The sequence below is a fragment of the Mesoplodon densirostris genome, chromosome 5 (genome assembly GCF_025265405.1).
Source record: "Mesoplodon densirostris isolate mMesDen1 chromosome 5, mMesDen1 primary haplotype, whole genome shotgun sequence".
Lineage (NCBI taxonomy): Eukaryota > Metazoa > Chordata > Mammalia > Artiodactyla > Ziphiidae > Mesoplodon > Mesoplodon densirostris.
In genome coordinates, this window is record NC_082665.1 from 61,049,681 (window position 1) to 61,075,438 (window position 25,758).

At 40.0% G+C, this 25,758-nt stretch overlaps 2 protein-coding genes across 10 annotated transcripts in view; one reads left to right on the forward strand and one right to left on the reverse strand.

Moving 5' to 3' along the window:
- CCDC191 (coiled-coil domain containing 191) overlaps nucleotides 1-3,371 on the reverse strand; it is a 108,285-nt gene extending 104,914 nt beyond the window's left edge. For 3 of the 4 annotated variants that reach the window (XM_060098959.1, XM_060098957.1, XM_060098958.1), the window contains exon 1: nucleotides 3,223-3,371. In XM_060098959.1, coding sequence (XP_059954942.1) covers nucleotides 3,223-3,315 — 93 coding nt within the window. In that variant the 5' untranslated portion in view covers nucleotides 3,316-3,371. Of the gene's footprint in view, nucleotides 1-716; nucleotides 750-3,222 lie in introns of all 4 variants that reach the window. The other variant, XM_060098961.1, reaches the window with a different exon arrangement.
- A 246-nt stretch (nucleotides 3,372-3,617) lies between these two features.
- Nucleotides 3,618-25,178, forward strand: QTRT2 (queuine tRNA-ribosyltransferase accessory subunit 2). Of its 6 annotated transcripts, XM_060098963.1 has the most exons (10): nucleotides 3,618-3,714; nucleotides 3,893-3,965; nucleotides 10,127-10,347; nucleotides 11,099-11,154; nucleotides 12,847-12,923; nucleotides 14,860-15,072; nucleotides 16,536-16,735; nucleotides 19,072-19,223; nucleotides 20,922-21,039; nucleotides 22,695-25,178. In XM_060098963.1, exons 3-10 carry the CDS (start codon nucleotides 10,148-10,150, stop codon nucleotides 22,924-22,926), a joined length of 1,248 nt encoding a protein of 415 aa, XP_059954946.1. In that variant the 5' UTR covers nucleotides 3,618-3,714; nucleotides 3,893-3,965; nucleotides 10,127-10,147; the 3' UTR covers nucleotides 22,927-25,178. The 6 variants fall into 6 exon arrangements, with proteins under 6 accessions (XP_059954946.1, XP_059954945.1, XP_059954950.1 ...); XM_060098962.1 differs by lacking the exon at nucleotides 3,893-3,965; XM_060098967.1 differs by lacking the exon at nucleotides 3,893-3,965 and having other exon boundaries at nucleotides 22,855-25,178.
- Nucleotides 25,179-25,758: the final 580 nt, after the last annotated feature.

Genomic DNA, 25,758 nt, shown 5'->3' on the forward strand with positions numbered 1-25,758 from the left:
GCATGATTTTGAAACATGTGGTGCACAAATGAGTATGGCAACTTGCCAAAATGACACTCAGAGGCACGCACTGGTAGTGGTTTAATGGTACTTTCAACTTAAATGGTACTTGGACTCAAAAATATACATCTCAGGCCTGAAAGAGACCTCAGAGGTTATCTAACCCCATCCACCACCATCCGCCACCCCCATTAAATGCTCAAACATATTCCTCATTAGTCCTAACATTAAGTGACCATTTAGAAGCCACTTGAATACCTCTAGTGATAGAAAATCCATCTGTTTATAAGAATGCCCACTCCATTTTTGGATTGCTTTAGTTACTAGAAGATTCTTACTTGTGATGCATGCATAGCTTTTACCTATTGTATTGGTCCCACAGGTCAATGTAACTACAGTATGTTCTTTCCAATTATCTGGGGAAAGCCACAATGTCCTCTCCTAAGGCTTCTCCTCCCCTCCTCCTTTAATCCTCTTCAGATGATCCTCATGGCATTTGAAAGGATGTCTACCTGTTATCTTGTCATTCATGCTTTTACTAGAAGCCACAAAATCATGAAAATGTACTACAATACAAAACTAAGGCAACATATATAGTCACATGGGAATGAAAACAGCAAAATATATGCAAGATGGAGACCTATTAGTATTCCTATTCCATCTGATTATGTGTGACTCTTAATTCTCTTTCTATCTTAATTATGAAATATCCTTACCTTAATCCAGTGTTTGTCAGGGTCAAACACAGGCTGTAGATAATATATACAGAATATTAGTACCCAGCAATGTATCTATCAACTTTGCCATTTTAATTTGTCTTTCTGGTTGAAGCATGGGGACAAGCGTCCTTTAGTCATTCCCCAAAGCACTGCATTAGAAAGTTCAGCAACAAAAAAAATACAGAATGCTGGCAGGATGAAGAAAACACGAAGCCTTCTCTGGAACAACTTCTGACTGCTTTATCTCTTACCTAGGCCCATCTCCAGATTCTGATTTAATTGGCCTGGGGTAGGGCCCAGGTGTCAGTATTTTTTTAAAGCTCCCCAGGGTTAAGAGCCAAGATAGAGGAATGCTACATATAATATTCCTTATAAAAACCCAAATAAGCACTGATTAATTAGTCGGGTTATTCAAGTGTCATGGAAGCAAATCTGCTTGGAGAAAGGTGTGTGCCTCTCCCCAGACCCCTCTTTTCACGAGTAACTTGTATTTACCTAGAGCAGGGATATTGTTTGGTCCAATAAGAAATGGGGGGTAGAGTGAGGGATAACCAATCTTCCACTGTTTTACAGAGCAAAAATAAGGCAGAAATCACATAAATTTCTACCCAGGTCAGTCAGATATTAATCTGAAATTAGAAATCAGACCAGTAGGACACCTGCTTTCTTCACTCTCTGTTAACTCTCAGAAGTTTGCAGAATTCCCTCTAATAGCAACTTAACAAATAGAGGGATTTGCTTTGCTAATAATTCAGGTGGGTTTTTAAATAAATAAGGGAATATCTAAACGAGCATGCTGACACATACAGGAGGGAAAGGTATAACACTATCCTTCACTTATATAACACTTCCCCTTCAAAGCACCTTACAGATAACTAATTAATGCAGCTGTACTGCTGAATAATTTTGTCGCTGCAACAAAGAAACAGCTGATCCTATTCGAACACAATTGAACCTCAAGGAGATCTTGTGTTTTTACCTTTCTATCCTCTAGGCAGTAACAATGAGCACTAGCAGCAAAAACTTTCCTTTTGGGGTCCCCAAAACTGTCCCCAGCTTTTACCTTTCATCATCAAGTTTATACCCATAACCTACTTTGGATCCAATCTATTATGGAACTGGTATAACAGGAGCAGACTCCGTTTCCAAGTCTCTCTAATGCTCCAGTCTGCACACTCCAGCATCTGGCGCAAGATATTCACCAAGTAGAATATGTCCAGTGCATTATTTAGCTGGTATATTTAGAATAACCTGCAAGCACAATTGCCTAGGGGCCTCAGAAATGCCACATGTCTACAGAATATTTTTTTAAGGAGGTGTAACTTAAGGGTGAAAACAGCTGTAAGCTGAGAAGCCCTCCATTTGGTACTCCCATTTACATTTAAGGCATTCATTTTTTGTGACTGTTAAAAAAAGTAGTCTGTGGGGCTTCCCTGGTGGTGCAGTGGTTGAGAATCCGCCTGCCAGTGCAGGGGACACAGGTTCGAGCCGTGCTCCGGGAAGATCCCACATGCCGCAGAGCAGCTAAGCCCATGCACCACAACTACTGAGCCTGCACTCTAGAGCCCGCGAGCCACAACTACTGAAGCCCAAGCGCCTAGAGCCCATGCTCCGCAACAAGAGAAACCACTGCAATGAGAAGCCCGCGCACTGCAACGAAGAGTAGCCCCCTTTCGCCACTAGAGAAAAGCCCGCGCGCAGCAACGAAGACCCAACGCAGCCAAAAATAAAGAAATTAATTAATTTTTAAAAAAAGTAGTCTGTGTAAAGCACACTCCGTGTGACTGTGACTTTTCACATGTCATTTACACATTTCAAGTTTACAGTGGGGTTATCAGGTTTCCATGTCTTTGGATGCTAATGAATCAAAGAAGGTGGCAAATATAAAGAGGATCTATTTTTTGATTGTTTCTAGAATTTAGATTTTCAAGTGAATCAAGTATTGATATAGTCAATATCCACTTGCATTTCTGAGTTCATTTTAGATACTTTATGTAAAACTAGAAGGGGAGGAATATGAGGCCGAGGACTTAAGGTAAAGATCTTACCCCTCCAATAAAGAAGTTTCCTATGATTTGCAAAACATTAAAAAAAAAAAAAGAAGAAGAAGAAGAAGAAAGAAAGAAAGAAAAGAAAAAGAAATGAAACCGTGTGGGAACCTCCCTAAAACCAGGAGTGGTGGGGAGCAGGGATAGCTCTCGAATTCTCTTCACCGGGATGGGCACTATCAAGACTCCCCGGTTTTTGAGAAAAGCGTTAGATGGAAACAGTTCTTCCACGACGCTGCCCATCAAAGCCGTAAGGTAATCAAGCCCCAAAGTTCCTAGGCTCCCTTCACTTAGCGCAGTGCTGGCTCTCAGTGGGTCATGGCAGGAGCGGACCAGGTAATGATACCCCTGGGACAAGAGGGAGGAAGCGCAGGTGGGGCTGCGGCTGGCCTTAGGGCCGGTCCCCGCCTCCCCTCCCCTCGCCTCCCCAAGAGCTCCCGATAGGAATGGATCACCTTGGTGGGACTCGGCTTCCTTGTTAACTGTTTCCATCCATTCAGCTCCGACCTCTTCCTTGAGGAGGTCCTTTCCTGGGGCGCCAGAAGCATTTTCCAGGCTCAGGGCCGGACTTCGGCCAAAGCTGAAACAACCGCTCCTTTGCCTAGGCTGCTTCCGGGTCTCTCTGGGAGTTGTAGTTCCTCTGCCCACAAAGGCTGCAGGTGTGGGGCGCCGTCGAACCACCACTCCCAGGAGGCCTTGCGCAGGCGGAACGTGTATGCTGTTACCCATGGCGATGGTAGCAGTCCCTCGGCCTTGCAAACGCCAAAGCTCATTTTCAATTAATCTTTGCCTTTTCTTGGCGCCCGGTGATGACGCACTGCTCCCTGATTGGCTCTGCATCGGAGGCGGTGGTTCAGGGAGCCGAGAATTCTGAAAGCTGGACACGTGGTAGCGAACGGTGAGGAGCTTAAGGGGTCTCAAGCCCCCAAAAGTTGGGAGGTTTGCAGGTAAGTGCTCCCTTTCCCTGTTAGTGTGGGAGCTACTACGCGTAAGGGGAGGCTGCTGCGAGAGAGTCGCGTCGCGTCTAGACGCTTCCTGGTTGTGTTGCGGTAACTGATTGTACTCGCGCCATGTCTCTTTCATTTTTCTGGGTCTCCTGGTGGATCCTGGCTTCTGTAAATCCAGATTCTCCCAAATCGTGTGAGCCTCACCGCATCTCAGAGAGAAGTGTCTCCTTTCGACCGGGCTCTGCTTAAAGGTCAAGTTTCCGTGCGCAAGTTTTTTCTAGACTCCCCAGGATGCTTGGGAGGGTTGGACCGATCTCGAATACCTGATCTAAGCGCTTCGCGAGGTCTGGGGCCCCTGGAGACGGCCCATGGAGTGAAGCTAAATCCATCGTTACTGACTGAGCCTAGGTGTTCCCAGGGACAGTCCATGCTGGGATATGTAGGTTCATAAGTCAGGGTAGAGATTTAGACCCTGCTACTTTGTAGTTGTATGACATTACGCAACTTGTTTAATAACTCTCGGACCCTCGATTTACTCATCTGTAAAATGGGAGCTATAGTACCTAAATCATTAGAGTGTGGTACCCATTAAAAAAATCAATGTATGTAGAGAACTCTGCCAGGAAACGTAAACTGAAATAGACTTGAGGTTTGTCAAAAAAAAAAAAATCAGGGAAGCTGTGCCCTCAAGACTACTGCAGCAATCACAGGACCTGTTCTGTAACTTGAGTGTTCATCAGAAGGGTGATGGTAGATTAAGTTGTGTTACATCCAAGCTATGCAATATCATGAAGTAGTTATTTTAAAGGGTAAGTTAAATTCTGCGTCTCTTCTTCAGGAAAAATATCCATTGTGTATTCCTGGGCGAAAAGCAAATTTCAGAGAAGTGCTTATAGTATAGTATATTTGCATTTTTTTAATTAAAAAACACCGTTTCCCATACAAGTATATTTAAATGTTTGTGTGCATAGAAAGGTTGTAGAGGGCTTCCCCGGTGGCGCAGTTGTTGAGAGTCCGCCTGCCGATGCAGGGGACACAGGTTCGTGCCCCGGTCCGGGAAGATCCCACATGCCGCGGAGCGGCTGGGCCCGTGAGCCATGGCCGTTGAGCCTGCGCGTCCGGAGCCTGTGCTCTGCAACGGGAGGGGCCACAACAGTGAGAGGCCCGCGTACCGAAAAAAAAAAAAAAAAAGAAAGGTTGTAGAGGTTGGAGGATGGATAGAGGCAGAGAAGGGAGATGAAGGAAGACAAGAACAGTAATAACAGTATAGAAAAATGGAAAATATGACTGTAACATTATATCTTAACATTACAGTTAATATGTAAACATTGCATGTGTTGATGGACAAGGTGGGACTTCTAATAGACTACCAGCCTATTAGAGTACAGCCTCTAAAGGCAGACTTCTATGATTTAAGTGGCTCTGCCACTTTGTAAATGGTGACTTTTTTAGCCTCAGTTTCCTCATCTGTAAAATGCCTGTAATAATAGAATCTGCCTTAGATTGACATGACAGTACATAATAGTGGAGTTAACATGTGAATAACAGGACCTGATACATAGTAAACACCCAATAAATGTTGCTACTGTTATTTCTTTAAATAGGTGAAACTAATTTAACTTTTATTGTGACTACTGACATATTTGGACTCACTCCTGCCATCTTATTTTGTATTTTCTATTTTTGATGTGCTTTTTGGTCTCTTTTCCTCTTTTTTTCCCTTAAGTATTAACCAATTTTTCTTGATCCTTCCCTGCCCCTCCCCAGCGGGTTTGGGAATTATCCATTTTCAGTAATCTTTTAATACTTACTTAAAAATTTTTAACACACGTACTTAAAGTTTAACATTATTCATGATCTCTCTCCTCCTCCCAAATAGTGTAAGAATTTTAGAATAGTACCTCTGAATACTTTCCTCCTCATCTTCCATTACTAGTTTCTAGAATTTTAGAGTCCATCATTTCTATATGTCTTTCTTAGCTCAGTGCACCATATTGTTTAGAAGTCCTTCAGACTTTTTTTGCATGCATATACAGTGTGTGTTTGTGTATATTTATAAATATATATATGCAATTTTTCTTTTGCAAAAAATACGTTCACCTAAGCCTGCTCTTTTCCCTCAGTGTATTGTGGTCATCTTTCCATGACAGTCTGTAGAGAATCCATTAAGAAACATTAAAAAATCCCTTTTTTCCTAAGGGAATGGAAGGAGGGGAGAAATATGTGGCAATGGAGGTATTAAGATACGTACAATGCTGCCACAAGTGCAGGGAATCTTGGTTAGCCCTTGTAAAAGCATAGATCTACTTGTCCTTAAAGTGATTAAGAGTTTTTCCATTAACCATTATTTCCAAATGGCTCTTTTAATGGTTTTTAAAGACTTTACCAGGAAGTGAAAATGTAGGTGTTTGTATATTGAGAAAAGCTCAACCCCAGAAATCTTAGAAGAGACTCACAACAAGTGAAAGGGAAAAGGGTAATGATATGAAGCCAAATAAAAACCAGTTAATATTTTGGAGACCGTTAGTTTGTTTCTTGAGAACTTTGCTTGGATTAATAGACTATATTACTCCAAAAACATGTTTTAAAAATATGTACATGAATATGTGTGTGTGTGTATATATTATATTTACATTACTCCATAATAAAAACTTTTTGTGTTCAAGCCCCTAGAAAAAAGGTGCAATTATAATAACACTAACCACAGGGCTTCCCTGGTGGCGCAGTGGTGGAGAGTCCGCCTGCTGATGCAGGGGACACGGGTTCGCGCCCCGGTCCGGGAAGATCCCACGTGCCGCGGAGCGGCTGGGCCCGTGAGCCATGGCCGCTGAGCCTGCGCGTCCGGAGCCTGTGCTCTGCAACGGGAGAGGCCACAACAGTGAGAGGCCCGCGTACCGAAAACAAAAACAAAGACAAAAACACTAACCACAAATTGATCAGTAATGAGGAAAGGAAAGCTGGGTTCAAAGCTGGACAAAGTTGCATGTTATTTTTTAAATTTTGATTTCCAGCTAAAGTACATTCTCTGATGCTTTCCTCAGATTTCTTAATATTTGCATTCATCCTCACAATACACAGAATCACCAGTAACAATTTATCTATTACAATACTTTTCTTTAGACACATTTGTCTACTTTTCCTTGCTTATACTTTTTCCTTTGATGCTGCGTCCATTTACTGTGATTAGGGTAGGACTCTTAAGAAACCCCAAACAGCAGAATGTGAGTGCATAGCATCAGAGTCCCATACTGTGGAGAGAACCAAGTGGGTATTTCTCTCCAGCTGACCTAGTGGATTCAGTACACTAAGCTAAGGATTTTCAATTTCATCCTTAAAGTTATGGCGATTAAACTTTTGTGCATTGTATCACAGGAGGACCCATCTCTGCATCTAAGAGCATGGTGGCTGAGGTCCTCTAGAACTACGACGGACCTGTAATGACAGACCTTGGGTTAAGAATGAAGGAAGCTATTTCTTCGATTGAGGAAAAAGTGGGAAGAGGAGATATGCATATACAGACATTGTATTACTCTCACTTCAAAGATGTAATCAAAAGCTCAGGCCTCTTGGCAGAGACCTGGGTTCTAGACTAAGTCTGATTAATCTTGCTTAGCCTCAGATTTGTTATTGTGGAACGGCAGAGGGGATGATGAAGTCCATGAGGAGCTCTCTGTTTGGCATCTCTGGTAGTAATGGTCAGCATTACTATTTTCAGCATTTCTAAAGTCTGATGGCAATCATACATTACCTGGGATGTTAAACAGAAGGTTACTAAAGCACTGCGGTTTGTTGTTTTTACCTGGAATTGAGTTAACTTGACATGGAAAAGCACATTATCTCATGCTTGTCAGCAGCTTTGATTGTCAGTCTTTTATTTATTAATAAACTGGAAAAATGAAAGGAGGGTTTGATGGGGAGAGATAACAATAAAAATTGGTAGCATTCTAGAATCCTAAACTTCATTTTTCAAACATGCTAGTTTTATCCTATGAAGGCTCTTCCTACTTTTATATGGATTTAATTTAAAAAATACAACTCGTGTGTACATTTAAACTCTTTACAAAACTTAGGCAGCTCAGATGAGACAGAACTTTTGGAGTAAGAGGAGAAATCAGCAAATTCTCTCTAGGCCTTTCTGAAAACACGCAGGACAATGCAGTTTCTTCCATTCTCAGATGTGTATGAGGGTAGTAAGTGCTAAGTTGTTGCAGTATTAGTAATCTTGGTCCATTAAATTTTCATTAGTTCTTATTTATGTTTCAAAAACCTATTGTTCCATATTTGTTTATTCTAATAGTCAGAATAATAGGGTTGATTCATTAACTTTGAAGTGAATTTCTTACTTTCGTGCTTCCCCCGCTTCAGTTCTCTAGAACTTACTTAGATTGCAAAATACATTCTTTAACTTTGCTACAAATGGCTTCCAAGCTCTGTTAGTTTAAAAGATTTTTATCACTTGAAACCAGAAGGTTATGTGTATTATTTGATAAATCAATAAGGAGTATGAGGGACTTCCCTGGTGGTCCAGTGGTAAAGAATCCACCTTACAATGCAGGGGACGTGGGTTCAATCCCTAGTCAGGGAACTAAGATCCCACAAGCCTGTGTACCACAACTACTGAGCTCGCACACCTCAATGAGAGAGCCTGGGGGATGCCCATGCGCTCTGAACCCCACGAGCCACAACTAGAGAAAACCCGCACGCCACAACTAGAGAGAAGCCCGCGCGCCGCATGCCTCAACGAAGATCCCGCGTGCCGCAACTAAGACCTGATGCAGCCAAAAGTAAATAAAATAAATAAATAAATAAATAATAAATCTTTTTTTAAAAAAAAGGAATATGATTGTATAAACTAATGACTCTTCTATTCTCTTGTATTTTCTATATTACATTCTCATTAGCCTGTAATTATATTTATTTTTTTGGTATAAACTTTCTTTTATTTTAACTGTTTTAATGTGTAATAGCCTGGCTTTAAAAAAAGTAGCTTTTATATTACCCTTTGTTAAAACATAATAACTTTTTTCTCTTAACACTCTCCATTTCTGTGGGTTCCAGTGAGACATTTTATCTTTGTGATAACTTGAAATAATGAAGGTAGAGTCACAGAAAATTGACCAGCCTTTCCCCAAATACTTATACTATTTTTTATAATTCATGTTTAACATGAAATCACTTATTGAACCATACGGAAAGTAGTTACTCTTATTTCTAAAATTCAAAAGACTGTTAACTATTTTATTTCAATATAAAAATTTATAACTCCCCAAAAAGTAATATTTGCATTCTTGAATATTTTTTAACTAACGATAAATAATGCTTATTTATTTAGTAACATCTTAAACAATGGTTGACTTTCAGCGTGTGGTTTAGTATAATGCTTAAGAGGATAGGATCTAAGGTTGGAACCTCTCAGAGAGCTGTATTAATTTATCTATTAATAAAACTGGGCCTAGCCTAACTGGCAAAAATTCCAGAGGGTATGGTATCAATACTTGCTGCAGAGATGCTGGTATTTCAAAATGCTGGATATCCAGTGACATTTTGCAAATGATTTGCCATGCCTGGTCACTGAGTTTTACAGGACATTTAAAGAAGTGGGACCCAGGATTTGCTTCACTGAATAATAATTAATTAACACAGTCCAACAAAGTAATTGACCATGTTTTCTGATTTTTTTCCCTGTGTATCTTTGGAATTTAGAAAGTATATCTTTTTTGTTAATCAAATATTTTTCCTTCCCAATTATAAGAATAATGCAACGTAGCTTACGAATTGCATGGATGCCCACACAGTTTCTTACCTCTGTTTGGACACCGTATAAGAACAAAGTTGGAGAATAATCCCACCTCTCTGACATAACCTCTGTTTCTCTTTTGATGTATGTTCTTCCATATATTTTAATAAACAGCCGAATGCTCTTTTGGAATCTGTTTTCTTTATTTAATTACATATTAGGGAAAATTGCTACGTTGCCTAGGATTCTCTCAAATTAGAGAAAGAAAAAAAAAATGGATCAAATCAGTAATCAGTATTTCCTAAGCAGTATGACCTTTCTCTGTACACATTTTCATGGCTGAGAGCAATCCTCGGCTTCACAGTGCTCTTTCCATGATTAGTCTTTACTTCTGTCCTTCTGTTTGTTTGGTTTCCATCAGCTCAGACAAAATTTCCATGACTGAATTTAAATGTGGTTGGTGTCATCATATTGTGCTGGGACTTTGGGGAAGGTGTCTTATTCTCTCTGTGTCTTTTCCCATTCCCCTATTCCTGATATCTAAAAAAATCCTAGACTGGAAGTAATAACAAACATGCTATCATTTTTTTTTTTTTTTTGTAGTTCGCTTGGAAAAATGTTTAGCTTTTAGATGTCATGGAACTCCTTCTGAATGTAATGTACTTTTCTTATCAGGACCTGGAGGAACCCCTTAGGATGAAGCTAAGTCTTACCAAGGTGGTTAATGGCTGTCGCCTAGGAAAAATAAAAAACGTAGGCAAAACAGGAGACTGCACCATGGACATTCCAGGCTGCCTTCTGTACACCAAGACTGGCTCTGCCCCACACCTGACCCATCACACACTGCATAAAATCCACGGGGTTCCTGCCATGGCTCAGCTTACACTGTCATCACTGTAAGTATGAGACCTGATCATTCACATGTCAACCCTGGCAGCAGCTTGGTTACCTTAATAAGGTGTGGTAAAGAGAGAGACTTTTTTGCTTATGTGCCAAATTTGTAGGTTTTTTAGAATGAAATCAGAAGAGAGATATCAAATATTCTACATCATCTGGCCCTAATCTGGAACCATGGTCCAGACCTACATGATAGAGCTGCTTCACTTTTCCATACCACCCTCATTGCCACTGCTCCCAGGGGTGACAGGGCCTGGAATGCTCTATGAGGGCTAAACTTGGAACCTAGGGGCTGTCTTCACTCACCAGCCTCAAAGTTTTCTCTGTCTCTGCACGTGTTCTACTCTAAGGAAACAACTAATGGAGTGAGATCATTTTGTGTAATGTACATACTGACCTCGTCCCTAATTGAAGAATCTGCTATAAGATCAAATAACTCTGTAAGATTGTGTTAATAACAGTGAATTTAAAGGGACAAGGGAAAGAAGAAAATCTAGATATTCTGGGGCCATTGTTCTTTGTCAATTTCTCCTCTCACAGAACCACTTGCAAATTGAAGAGCTTTGCTCTGGCTAATGAACCCAACCTAATGAGTGGGGACTCTTGAATAATGGTGTATGTACTTGGTTGTTTGAGACTACATTTACTGTCACGTAGCTTGTTTCAGTGAGAAGAGGGCTTCAGTTGTTGCATAGAGTATCTGTAGAATAATTCATTATTATGTTACATAGTTTTCTGTTTTGCTTACAGGGCAGAATATCATGAAGTCTTGGCAGAATATAAGGAAGGAGTTGGAAAGTTTATAGGTAAAAATTAATCAAGTTATTTGTGTGTGCCTTATGGTGTATTAATTTGGAGGTTGGAGATGCTGTTTATTCTTTGATCATTCATACATTTATTTATTCATTAATTTAATAAGCATTTAATGAGTATCTAAGAACCAGGAACCCCTTTGAACTGGGGATTCAAAGATGAGTGGGAAACAATTGCTGCCCTCATGAAACTCAGAGCCTAGGTGGGATAAAGATAAACAGGTAATTCTAGTAGAGTGTGGTGACTACATTTGCAGGATCAGGTGTAGATACATGTATCATGAGAGCCCAGAGGAAGGAACACATAACCTGCTGTTGGGTCCATGTGGAAGGAGGTCAGAATAAAGGAAGGATTCTTGACAAAGAAGATGAGGGTGCGCCTTACCTGGGTCAAGGAGGAGTAGTAGTTAGACAGGTCAGGAGGTGGGTGCAGTGGTGGTGGTAGACAGGTGTGAGCAGACACTCCAGGCAAAGAGCAAAGACCTAGAGGTGAAGGACTGCATGGGACACACCTAAGATCCAAAGCAGGCTTGTCATGTTTGCGCCTAAAACATAAGGCAGAGGATGAAGAGTTTATATTCAGCTATATTCTGATGTGTTAATATTATCTTCTGTTCCAGAAATTGGATTTTGAATGCTGATCTATGTGTCCATTTATTTATAGGAAAAGCTTAGCAGGGACAGCCAGAGAACCAATTCTTCTGTAGACCATTTTCTCTTGAAGCTTTTTCCCAATATCTAGGACTCACTTAAATGAATGAAAATCCTGCTTCCATTGGTTGTTCAGTCCTCTGCTTCTGAGGGAAACTGCATGATGACTTGGTTGTCACAAGGGCCTGTGTTCCAGGAGAGGAATTATATAATATCGTTTTCCTTGATCTGAGACCAATTTTAATAACCAGCTTTCAAGTATACAAGCATATAATTAAGTGAAAATAGCAAATATAAGCTTTCTAGAGATAATTGTAATAATTGAAATTATAGACAATAAGGTGGAGAACTGCAGAGATTTTTGTTTGCTTTATATTTTTGGTCTTTTTTCAGCAAAATTCTATTTTTTTTCTTATGAAAATGCAGCATATGAAACTTAAGTACATGTGGCTTAGTGAACTTTTTTTGGATTTTTTTTAAAGCAACTATCTTTTTGATTAAAGAACCTAGGAAACTGGCATCTTGAGTAAATGAAACTTATTGAAAATTAGATCCATTTGCAATGTCCTACAGCTTTTCTATAATTCTGCCCCTAGGGACCCATGGTGTGGGCTGGATTTATTATTAATAAGATTACCTATTGACTGTATAATTTCATCTTTCCAGTAGCTAGTTCCCCTTGGATAGTGCCTAGAATGACCATACTTGATATTAAATTCTTCAAAACAAATCAAGTAGGGTCAACATATCATTAAACACTTTCATTGTATCATACTTAAGGTTATACCTTTCCTTTGCAGCAACTCGCTATGTCTTTAGACGTGAACCTTTACATTTAATTCTTCTTTTAGATTAGTAGGTTTCAAAGTAATCTTTTCATTCATGTTGACCGGCCTCCTACAATTCTGAGATACTGTACTCTGTAATCTGTACTGCTTTATCCAGCAGTACACATTATGAAGCTACTCTCTGTTACAACACAGTGTAATTGTTGATGTAAGTGCTCTCAAGGGTTCTTTTTTTATGTTTATACAGGCATGCCAGAATCACTCTTGTACTGCTCCCTGCATGATCCAGTCAGCCCTTGCCCAGCTGGTTATGTAACAAATAAGGTATGTTCTCAGAAGGTCCTCCAAGGCTGAAGGTTTTTCTCAGGAAGTCAGCCTATGGGATCTCTCAGCTGCAAGGATCCCACTGCTTGGGATGCTGAATCATTCCAGACCCCTTTATGCCTTCTCTTTATCTCTACGACTACAGTGGGATGGTGTGGTTTATAGGAGTTAGAGTGGGGCAGCCCAAGGATGAGGTTAAGGTAAGGACTGTATCCTCAGCTTTTTCATTGTTGCCAAAAATTTGGGAGTAGAGAAAGGTCAAGTACATGCCAAAAAAAAGAAATTGCTATGATGGTAGAAAACAATAGTCTTTTGATACCATGCTTTATTTGAAGTTTTAACAACCTCAGGAATAGTGGGGAAAGTTGCTGATGAGTGTTATCACATGTATAACTATATATAGTAGAATCTCAGTATAATACTGCTTTTTAGAACAGAATTTGAAAAAGCTGGAGATTTTAGCTGGTGAAAAACAGTATTCAGAGGACTTCCTTAAAAGTTTTAACCTGAGATATGGCCCCATTTCATTGTCCTTGAGGACAGCATTCTAGAAAAGCTTTAGTATATATTGCCACTTTACAAACAGTTACTTTTCCTGCACCCACTTTATTGATATCAACAATATCTATTAATCTTACCTAAGGTAACTATTTTAAATTTGTCTTCTGTTTTACACTTCTTTTTATTTTATAATTTGAATTCAAAAGAAAATATTTTGACCTCGGTTGTCTATTCCACTTATAAGGGAGAAAGGATTCATTTAAACAGTGTTCTTATGCCAGAATAAAAAGATTATATGTGGCCCCGCATTTATGTCCATCTCTTCTAACAAGAGAGATGCTGTAGGGAAAGGAGTAACCAAAGGTACATATAGAGATTCTTGTGTACTATGGGATTTATGTCTTTGCACATATTTCTGTATCTAACTCACTCTAGTAAACACTTATTAAACATTAATAATGTGTGAGGCCCCAGACTGTGCACTTGGGGCACAACCATGAATTCGGATACTCTAGTCAGACATATATACAATGGTGTGGTAAGGGCTATCTTTTCTTTTTCTTTCTTTTTTCCTTTGTTTGTTTATTTATGGCTGTGTTGGGTCTTCATTGCTGCTCATGGACTTTCTCTAGTTACAGCAAATGCGGGCTGCTCTTCATTGTGGTGCGTGGGCTTCTCATTGCAGTGGCTTCTCTTGTTGCAGAGCACGGACTCTAGGCATGCGGGCTTCAGTAGTTGTGGCTTGCGGGCTCTAGAGTGCAGGCTCAGTAGTTGTGGTGCACGGGCTTAGTTGTTCCGCGGCATGTGGGATCTTCCCGGACCAGGCATCAAACCTGTGTCACCTGCATTGGCAGGTGGATTCTTAACCACTGCGCCACCAGGGAAGCCCCAGGGCTATCTTTTCTGTGAAAGAAATAAATACAAATTGCTGAAAGAGCTTATAAGAGTGAGCAATTGATTATGCCTAGTAACGTTTGGGGAACACAATAGAGTAGATGGTATTTGAACTCTTATGTCTTGAATAGTATTTTACCAGGCAGAGAAGTAGGGGAAGGCCATTTCAGTCAAAAGGAACAATGTGATCAAAGACAGAAGAATTAAAGTCTGTGGTGTATTCAGGAACAGCAGGGGGTGGCGGAGAATGGAAGACTGGGCTTCTGGAAAAGTAATTATAGAATTCTGAGTGCTAACTCAGAAGTTGGCTTGTGTGGCCATTGAAAGACTTTATCGGAGTCCCTCTGAGCTATCAGGTCCTTAGAGAAATTGGAATATAGTATAGGAAACCTCTTTACCCACCGTGTCTAGGATATTGAATTGCCACCATCTCTCCATCTGTAAAGAAGTGTTGAGTTCAGGATTGCTTTGATCATTTTATTATTTTCTTTTTCTTTGCATGTTACTCTTCTGAATCCCTCATCGTCTTGTCCTGTGGCAGTCAGTGTCTGTGTGGGGTGTTGGAGGACGAGTGGAAATGACTGCCTCCAAGTTCATGGCAATTCAGCAGGCCCTTCAGCCAGACTGGTTCCAGTGCCTTTCAGATGGAGAGGCAACTTGTGATGAAGCCACTTCCATAAAGAGAGCCAGAAAGTCTGTTGACCGATCGCTTCTATTCCTGGATAATTGTCTGAAGCTACAGGAAGAGTCAGAGGTAAAGCTGTGCCACTCACCACTCCTTTCTCTTAGAAACTCTCGCTCATTTACGTTCCAAGATACCACCCTTTCTTCTCCTTCTGCTTCTCTGCTCCTCATTTCTTGGTCTCTTACTCTCACCTGATTTTTTTTTTTTTTTTTTACGGTACGCGGGCCTCTCACTGCTGTGGCCTCTCCCGTTGCGGAGCACAGGCTCCAGACGTGCAGGCTCAGCAGCCATGGCTCACGGGCCCAGCCGCTCCGTGGCATGTGGGATCTTCCTGGACCGGGGCGGGCACAAACCTGTGTCCCCTGCATCGGCAGGCGGACTCTCAACCACTGCGCCACCAGGGAAGCCCAAGCCTTTACTCTATTGATGGATGTTTAGCATGTTTCCAGTTTTTCATTATTCTAAACATCTTTCGCAAATAAACCTTGGTGCATATGAATGAATATATTTGTAGGAGATATTCTTAGAAGTGGAATCGTAGGATATAAAAAGATAAAAGCATTGACGTTTTGATAAGTGTTATCTACTTGCCCTCCCAAGAGGCTGAACTAATTTTTATTCTCTCTAGTTATCAGGGTATATAAGTGCCATTTCTCTAACACTTTTACCTCTGCTATGTTGCTCTCTGTCTTTTAACTTTTTTGTTGGTGTGATGGGCAAAAATGGTATCAGATTATTTCCAGTTTTCATTTCCTTACTTGTGAGGTTTGGTAAGCTCTCCGGATATGTACGGGGCATTCACATTTGTTTTTCTGAAGTTCATAGTCACATATCTGCCTAGATTTCTATGGGGTTGTCATTTCCTTAGAGGATTTGTTGGAGCTTTACCTATACTGTAGACATTTATCTGTTCCTCCAAAGTATAAGTTCCCCTTTGTCTTTGTTGATAGTATATTTCACTAGGGAATTTTTAATGTTTTTGTACTCAAATATGTCTGCCTTTTCCTGTAAGCTTTAGCTTGCTTTGAAAGGCCTTATCTCAAGACTATAAAAATATTCAACGTATTCTTCTAATACTTGTATAACTATATTTTTTATGTTTAGATCTTAGGGCCGTCTGGAATTTATTTTTGAGGATGGTGTACAGTAGTAATTTTTGTTTTATCTTTTTCCAAATGGACAGTCAGTTGTCCCATCCAAACAGTTTTGCAGTTCCTAAAGTTATTTCTAACTAAGAGATTTAGAAGTAACCTAAGGTAGACCAGGATAACCATTTATAGAAATTAAAACTGTTGCTTTTGTTCTTTTCCTCTTATACCTGCTTGGTGTGTGCTTAATTTAATCTAAGCTAAAGCCTGATTAACTATGTTGATTGCCTCAGCTTCTTTTCAGTCTTTTCTTCCCTTTTTGAGTGGCTTTCAAATTGTGTTCTTTGGAGCCCTAAGGGTTCTCAGGAAGGCGGTAAGGCTCATTTAAACAGAGGTCTCCACTACTGGAAACAGTTAAAAGCGTTCAATCCTTTCTTACCTTAGGTCCTCCGGAAAAGTGTGATCATTGGAGTGATTGAAGGTGGAGATGTGATGGAGGAGAGGCTGAGGTCAGCACGAGAGACAGCCAAGCGGCCTGTAGGTGGCTTCCTTCTGGATGGCTTTCATGGGGCTCCAACAACCCTGGAGACTAGACTGCACTTGCTGTCATCAGTCACTGCGGAGCTACCGGAGCACAAACCGAGGCTAGTGTTCCGTTAGGGTGCAGGCCGAGCCTGGTGGGCTGCAGAGCAGGGGTGCTGCCGAATGTGCAGTATGCAGTCTGTGCGTGGGTGTGTCTTTTGATGTTTTGATTACGTTCTTTGTGGGCTGAGTCTGCTGAGGCGGACTGTGGAGGAAGTTTCCATCAAGGCTGTCTTGCCTTTGATTTCAGAATGTAGACCAGAGGACACTGCCATGTGAATTAGTTTATTTTTTTTAATTTTTATTTATTTATTTATTTTTTGCAGTATGCGGGCTTCTCACTGCTGTGGCCTCTCCCGTTGCGGAGCACAGGCTCCAGACGCGCAGGCTCAGTGGCCATGGCAGGCAGACTCTCAACCACTGCGCCACCAGGGAAGCCCTGGATTAGTTTATTTGATCCTCATTATAAGCGAGGGCAAGTGTTATACTGGTTCCCCTCATTCTTGTGCCAGTTGTAAATATTGTTCTTTATTCCCTATAACCTGGTGCCTGGGGACAGATATAAAGTCATGTGGAACTCTGGCCTTAAGCAAGTAAAGTTGAGGACAGACCTGGGATGCCTAGTGCAATGAAGATGGGTTCTGTCAGTAAGGTCCTTTAAGAAGTTCTTAGATTGGAGACAGGTAGTGAGTGGTATTATTTTTTTAAATCAAGGGCACTGGCAACCCTAGTGGGGTTGGTTCTTTCCATCAGTCACAGGATTCATTATGTGCTGGAGAGAAGAGTGATCTGCAGGATTCAAAGCTAAAAATCCCCAAGTTTCTGAGTATAGGCAATGTCTTATTAGACTATCCAAATTTTTTATTTTTTCCTTTTTAAAAAACTGTAGTCTTTTATCCCAGTTGATATGAATATTCATGCTTTTTTCCTACAGATATATTAAGAGGTTTGATTATGGGGTGCTGCTTTATACCCCTTGGACTGCTGGATATGTGTATGTAATTTTACTACTTTTAAAAAAATCCAGGTATAGCTTGCAGTTAAGTATATGAATTTTATGTATACCCTGGTGAATTTTTATTCGTATATATGCTTGTGTAAATACCAGCCAGCGCAAGATATTGCCATCACCCCAGCCAGCATTCCCCCCCCAACCCCACCGCCCCACCAGCCCCAGTTTTATCCTAGCTCTCTGTGTTCATTGCTTTCCCTCCTGTGCTTATTTCATTCTGGTGCAGATGATAATTCAGCACTAGTATTTCTAGTCATTTTCTGGACTTCTTTTGAGTTAAGTGCTCACAGATGTCTGTTACTGGATTTGAAAGCTGGGATTGTTTTTCTTTCTATAAGTGTGTAGAAATGCCAGCTTCAGTTGGAGAGGAGTTCTAAAACATGACATTACTTGAAGGAAACTGTAGTCAGAAAAACCAGCATATATTTAAGGGTTCTGGTTGTTTAATATTACATAAGCCTTTTTTTGGACTTCTTTTAGAAATCAGGGAGTCTATAAGCTTTTCTCTGCCAGTTTGTAAAAGGGACTATGAGTAGAAAAACAAACATAAAAAATAGCAGCCAGCCAGCCAGCCCTAGTCTAGTGCATTTCCCCATCTTGTTTTAGTGGCAAAACCTGGTTGAATGTTATTAACACTCTCAGAATTCATTACCCATTGCCTCTGGAAATACCATCTTATTCTACCATGCAGACATTTTATTAATGGAGAAAATATAAAGAAGCATAAAGAAAGCTGACTAGATTCTTAGAGCCTGTGGGCAGAGTTGAAAGTCTGAGGGCAAGAATTGCTTCGTAAATGAACCTATGAAGAATACAGTAGATAAAAATGTCTTTCTTGAAGCAATTATGAAAAAGAATTATAAGCAAAATACAGTTAAAACATGGAAGAGTATTTGAAGGGGAAATAAAGCACACAGCTTTGCACTAAAAAAGTCTTATATAGTGGATAGGAAGACTACAAAGTTCAGTCTGAGACTACGGAGGTTATTTCAGAAGGGATGAGAAGGGAAGGAAAACTAACCTTTGTTAAGCTTCTCTTTGGGGCAGAAACTACACTGTGTGCTTTTGCGAATATATCATTAATCCTTACAACCAGTCTATGAGGTATGTATTCTTGCTCTTGTTTTTAAAATGAGAAAACTAAAACTCAGAAAGGTTAAGAAACCTTCCCAAAGTAACACAGCAAGTAAATAAATGGCAGAGCTGGGATTCTGGTCCAGGTCTCTCTGCCTCGAAAGCTCTATGTTCTTTCCATACACCTCCTTATCTACTGCCTGCCACGCTAACCATGATTATTATTATTATTACTGTTAATGCCCTCTGGAAAGACTCTCTGATTTCATTCCTGGCATTGTTCTTATGTCACTGTTCATATTATTTTCACAGGCTGATCTGCGGTGTTAGCCAGCCAGATGAGGTGCTCGAGTGTATTGAAAGAGGAGTGGACTTATTTGAGAGTTTTTTCCCTTATCAAGCAACAGAGCGGGGATGTGCCCTCACTTTCAGCTTTGATTGCCAGCCGATTCCTGAAGAGACATGTAGGTCTTTTGAAGTTAATCTCTGTGTTACCCTTAAATTCTCTCTATTTCCTATCAATTTTTGCCTTGAGTTACAAGCCAGAAATATGTGCATACTATAAAGCCAGGCTTTTATAAAACTATGTCTTTGTTTCTTATCTGTATGCCCTGGCATGTTGGCACACAAAACCAGGCACTTGATACTATACACAGAGCTCATCAATATTAGGAAGTGATTTTGTAGTGAGCAGAACCAAGAAAAACAAAACCTCTTCTATTAACAACCTGAAAAAAGAACATTCAGAGTGAATAGTGATGAAAATCTAAGAAAAGAAAACCTTTGAACTGCTTGGTAAAAGTTAATTTGTTTTTTCACAAAAGAGTTCTTGTCTGCTTTTTGCAAACCCCAATGCTATTAATATACAGGGTGTCTCATCCTCTCTGATCCTAGTGTTACTTTTGCTTTTTTGGTTTTTTATACATACTGAGATGTGAAAGCTGTTTTCCTCTGCCAATGGTGCTTTGAAGCACTGCCATTTTCTTTTAGTGTTTGGTTATTCAGAAGTCAAGAAAATCAGTTTCAGATTCTAACATTTAACTGGCAGTAGAAAAGGAACCAGGATACAGACTTTGGGTTGGGGTCCCTTGAAGTGTCTCCACAGTGTTTCAGGAGAATGTTGTGTGCCTGGCCTTCCGTCTGGCCTTCAGAGTGTGCTTTCCTTTCTCTCCTCCTGCTCTCCGTTGAACTCTTGCTCTATCATCACCAACCTTAAATTTGAGTAGGGCCAGAGACTTCTTTAAGGGTTCATTTTATTCCCCACAAGTGATGAAAATTTCATTCAGAATATGTTACACTCCTATAAAGCAACTTAAAAGTTAATCTAAATGGAATTAGTTCTAGAAACAAAATCAAGTTGATCAAATTCTTATATAGAGTAGGTCAATTTTACTATCTTTTAGACAGACTAGAATGTAATGTATATGGATAGACACACCATAAACACTTTATACATGTTCATGACTTCATTTACAAGTGAAATTATCTCTGCCAGGACATAGGTGACTGATAGTCATTCTGTACCGTGAATATGCAAAACTCTACAAAGAACCTGATATTGAATTCTCTGTAACAAACACGTTCCTTTTGGGCCAGAGAAAGCCAGATTTCTTTATGATTGGGAAAACTGAGTTTGAACATTTTTATGCAAGTATTATGAATCACATTTGTGTGCGTATGTGTGTATAGTAAATTGAGGCTTTTTGCCAATTACAAAGTGAAAATTCCAAAGGAATAAGTTGCATAATGTAGGCAGCAATTCCCCCTAGTAACACTAGTTACCATGCAAAGAGCCAGCTGCTCTGAAGAGAGGCAAGTAGATAAGTATTCCTGGTGTTTCTCTTGCAATTCCAGGAATGTTCTTTCTTAAAGCAAAGAGTTCAAGGGAACAACTCAAGTCCCCATTTAATTATAAGATATATACTTGTAACTACTATTCACTTAGACATAGTTGAATCTCCAAGTTTTGATACTATAGATAATAGGTCATTGATCATCTTGTTACATATTGCTTTGTTTTTCTTGTGCTGTTTCCTTCGGATAAATTCTGAGGAGTGGAATTACAGGGTCAAAGGCATGAAATAGTAACTAAAATAAAATTCTCGCAATGGCCACTCTTTATCTGATCTTCTTTCAAGACTTTTTGTTGGTTTGTCCTTTAGTATTGCAACAAAATGGGACACAGGAAGAAGTAAAATATGTGGATCAAACAAAGAAAAGTAAAACAACTAGCTGCAACCAAGAAATGACATCATTTGAAATTAATCTGAAGGAAAAAAAGTAAGGAATTTTTTTTTAAGTATGGATTTTGATTTCTGACTTTTTAATTTCAGTCTGTTTTGAAAGTTTATATAACTGTTCCCTTTTCAGTTCATGACTTCAAAAAATATTTATAGTTGGATATTGTTTGGGCCTTCTCAAAGTCATTGCCAGCAGTACTCTTTTTTTCTGCAGATGAATTTGTGTACTTTGTCTTGTCAGAAAACTGAGGCTAGATAACTGTTGTTTTAGAAGAGCTGTCAGAAAAATTAGACCAGATCCATTGTTTGGTGTTCTTTACTCCTTATGATTACTTTAAATAATAACAGTGTAAAATAAGGATTTCAAGATAAAATATTACAACAAAAATTTTTAATTTTAAGGAATTTAAGCCATCTTGGTTATATACAGACTATAAGTCTTAAATAAAATATTTGCCTCTGTAAAGACTGAACTAAGATATCTTATAACTTTGTATTTGGCCAAAAGTGGAAATAAAATAATCAGTGGACCAGTGAGTGGTTTTTCTGTGAACTTGGTATACTCACTTTAATGCTGGGGTGTTTTTGGTCTTACGTAAAGGGACATTTTAGGGACTCAGACTCATTTATGTCTATCTAGTAACAGTACAGACTTGAAAATTTATGAAAGAATATGAAATTCCTAGTTCTTATTTCTATAGTGATTTCTTGATTATAGGTCTGTAATGGTGACCTTTATCACATTTGACTTCTTGAAAAATAGCCAAGGAGATTCATTTCCATTTTTAAAAAGCTAGGGTAGTATAAATGGTTACTACTAAAATTCACTTTACATTATAGATATAATTGGAAACTGATATTTTTATCATCAGCACTAGAAGTTTTGGAGATTCGGCGTTCAGATTGCAGCCTTGCTTGTGACTGTGTGAGCTTGGTCAAGTCATTTAACTTCTTTTTAATAGCTGATAGAAGGTAGCACGTATATAGTGCTTAGCATGTACCTAGCAGTGTCCTTTACTATATTAACTTATTTAATTCTTGGAACAACTCTATTAGGTAGGCACTGTTACTACCTTATTACATTTCAGATAAGAAAACAAAGACACAGGGAGAGGTTAAGTGACTTTCCCAAGTAAGTTGTGAGCCAGGAACCAACCCCAGGCATTGTAGCTCCATAGCCCTCCCTCTTAAACCCCTTGGCAGTCTTCACTGGTAAAGTGACAAGAAAAATGCCTATCTCCATGGGTGGTTGCAGAGATTAAATGAGACAGTATATATAAAAGTTTTTTGTAAACTACAAAAAGCTATGCAAGTAAAAGGTCATATCATCTCTTCTAATATTAGCTCTGGTGGCGAGTGGGAGAAAAGTGTCATTCATCAGAACAGTGTCTCCTGACATCTTTGTGTGCCTTTACAGTGTGACTAACCCTGCTCAGCATGGGGGAGCGAGCACGTGACTCTTCTGCTGCTCCTTGGTAAGCCTCAGTCTAGGAGCTTGTATCCATCTGAGGAAGACTCCTGAGTCTCCTGGCCCACTGTACTCTCTGTTAACTTTTGACCCCATTGCCATCTTAAGCAGGTGCCTGGCACTACGTTTGCCAGTTGTGTTACTGACTATTGGTTACGTGCCAGTCTAGGTTGTCGAGGTCTTGTTTTCCTCACTTTCCAGAATATTGTTGTAACTTCCTTTCTTAGGTACCAGGAGGACTTTGATCCGCTCGTGAGAGGGTGTCCCTGTTACTGCTGTAAGAATCACACTCGTGCATACATCCACCATCTGCTGGTGACCAACGAGCTGTTGGCTGGTGTCCTGCTTATGATGCACAACTTTGAACACTACTTTGGATTTTTCCAGGCCATCCGGGAAGCACTAAAAAGTGACCGACTGGCACAGTTGAAAGAGCTCATCCACAGGCAAGCATCTTGAGACCTGGTACGCATAACCTGACTCTTCACATTGAGCCTGCACCACGGTTGTAATGTGGGAAGAAGACAGCAGGAAGTGATCTTCACTTTAATCACTTATATTTGAGAATGAAGTCTACTCAAATAAGGAACATCTGTACTGTACTCTGCCCACCTGAGGCTAAAGAGACTTCTTCTTACGACTGAAATGACCTAGAATGACCTAGATTGATCAGAAAGAATTGAAACCTGACCTTGAATATTTCTGCGCTAACTCTTTTAGTCAACGGAGATTCGTTTAGTCAAAGATAAAAGCTTTAGATGTGAAGGGACAGCCTTGACGTGGGGATGATGAGAATCTGAGGGTTCCCTGAGTTGGATTAGAGCTTGAAGGGAGTTGACTGGTCATGAGTGACCTCTGTGGACACATGCCTGTTGACCAAGAAGGAATTTGTCTGATTCAAGAGTTTTCTTCATTTTAATCCTTATATTCTCAGGGGTCTCTTTTGGACACTTGTGCCTTCCAGGCTGTCCTGGCAGTGCAATCAACCAGAAATGACTCTTGTGATCTAACCAGGCTCACATCTCCACGGAATGTGGAGCTCACACATTGCTCCAATGACCAGTTGGCCCAGGGCACACTCTTTGTTTGACCATATGGTCTTTCTGTGACTTGTCTCACTAGAGTCAGCGCAGTTGCTTATTAGGAGCTGAAAGTTTGCCTAGCTGCTTTCATCTGGTCATACAGATCCACTGTGGTCTGCCTTTTAAGCTCATTAAGAGTCGAACCACATAATAACTGGAGCTACATCACCTGGGGAGATTCAGTCACCGTGTGTTCACTTGGACAGAGCCCTGGCCTGCCAGTTAGAGGATTGGGTTTCAGTTCTACTCAACTATGACACTTGGGCAAATCACTTAACCTCTCCATGCCTGTTTCCTCCTGAATAAATGGGGACAGGCAAAGTGAATAGTACTAAATGAATTTCTAAGGTTCCATCTAGCTCTAATATTTGGGGAGCAAGAAGTTTTAAATTGGAACCATAGCTTTATGTGTATTCTTGTTTATTGATCACTATTGGCCTGATAAAAAATGCGGTGGTGCCAGGAGTCAGGCAACAGTAGAGATATTTGAGAGCCTAAAAAGGTTTAGCCTGTGGATTTTAAAGTGGTTGGTAAATTGGCATCAGCAGGTCCTGAGGCTGGGAAGACCTTCGCTGATCACCTCTGATTCTCTGAATTTTTTTCTGCTCTTGTCAAAGGAATGACATTCATGTTGATGGTGTGACAAGTGATTTTTATTCTCTTTGTGCTTTTCTATATTTGTCAAGTTTTCTATAAGAATACACATACATGCACGTTTCACACATAGTTTTTATAAAAACAGCAGAACCAAAAAGATGCCTTTGTTTTGTCTGCAGGGGTATAAAATATATTTGTTTTACATTCTTGTGCTACATTTTTCTATTTGTTCATTTTAGTGGGCATTACTGAACATTGTTTTTAATTATTATGTGGTTACTATATTTTTATATGTAGGGTACCCATCTATACTGTTTTCTTTTATTAGTGGTTTAAGAACGTCCATGAATTCCAAAGCTCATGAATTCCAGAATTCATGGATATTCTTACAACCTCTCCTCCAATTAATGGCAAGGATACTTATGAAAGACAAAGTTTCTGTTCTCAAGAATCTGCTTGTTTTGGGCTTCCCTGGTGACGCAGTGATTAAGAATCCGCCTGCCAGTGCAGGGGACATGGGTTCGAGCCCTGGTCCGGAAAGATCCCACATGCCACGGAGCAACTAAGCACATGCACCACAACTACTGAGCCTGCGTGCTGCAACTACTGAAGCCCACACACCGAGAGCCTGTGCTCCTCAACAAGAGAAGCCATCGCAGTGAGAAGCCTGTGCACCTCAATGAAGAGTGGCCTCCGCTCAACGCAATTAGAGAAAGCCTGCGTGCAGCAACGAAGACCCAGTGCAGCCAAAAATAAATAAATAAAATAAATTTATTTAAAAAAAGAAGAATCTGCTTGTTTTGAAATATATTGGATTGGAGTTGTTCATATGTTTATAACTCCTGTTCAATGCCAAACCCATTGTGGGAGGAGTATTAATAAATATCCCAGAATCCATATAAAATTTATGAGTTTTATTTGTGTTCAAAACCGAAAATTCTGTCCAACTTTGTCCATTTTTATGGGTCTTTTTCTTATTAGCACATTTGAAAAAAATGTTCCTTTCCTTTAATGTAAATCTATTAAGGTCAATAGCCAATAAATATTTTTAATTAAAAAAATATACTAGTCTGGCTTCCTGTAAATAGTCATGAGTCTATTAAACAAAACGTTAAATTTCCATGGTACCAGAAATGTTCTCCATTAGAAAAGAATTTTTCTACACCTATTCCATCTGTAGTCATTGCTTTAAGTGCACTCACACTAAATGCAGAATCCAAGAAAGAGATTCAGGGATGTACCTGTCTTTTTACATTATGTCATCAAGGGCCTTAAGGCTATACTAGCTCATAATAAAAAAAAAATAATAATAGCCACAATCTATGGAGTACTTTTACTGTGCCAGGCACCTTAGTAAATGCTTTCCACACATATCTCATTGACTCTTTTAGAGCATGGCTCTGAGGTGTTGATACTATTATTCCTAGCCTGAGTTTCGGGAAGGTTGAGTAGCCTGCCTGAGGGCCTACCACTAGTCAGCTCCCAGGTTAGACTTGGCACCATCTGACTAAAACTCAACAGTTGACCATTGCGCTAGCTTCTTCCTGGTGCTTACTCCTGAGTTGAAGGGGCTATGAGAAGTGAGGACTGAAGAGATGGGCCTTCTGGCCCC

Bases quoted from the DNA above. Each gene is read 5' to 3' on its own strand.
- QTRT2 (XM_060098963.1), top strand. From the start codon at position 10,148: ATGAAGCTAAGTCTTACCAAGGTGGTTAATGGCTGTCGCCTAGGAAAA. The intron at 15,073-16,535 runs GTAAAGCTGTGC...TTCTTACCTTAG, and splicing joins AGCTACAGGAAGAGTCAGAG to GTCCTCCGGAAAAGTGTGAT. The intron at 21,040-22,694 runs GTAAGGAATTTT...TTCCTTTCTTAG, and splicing joins ATTAATCTGAAGGAAAAAAA to GTACCAGGAGGACTTTGATC.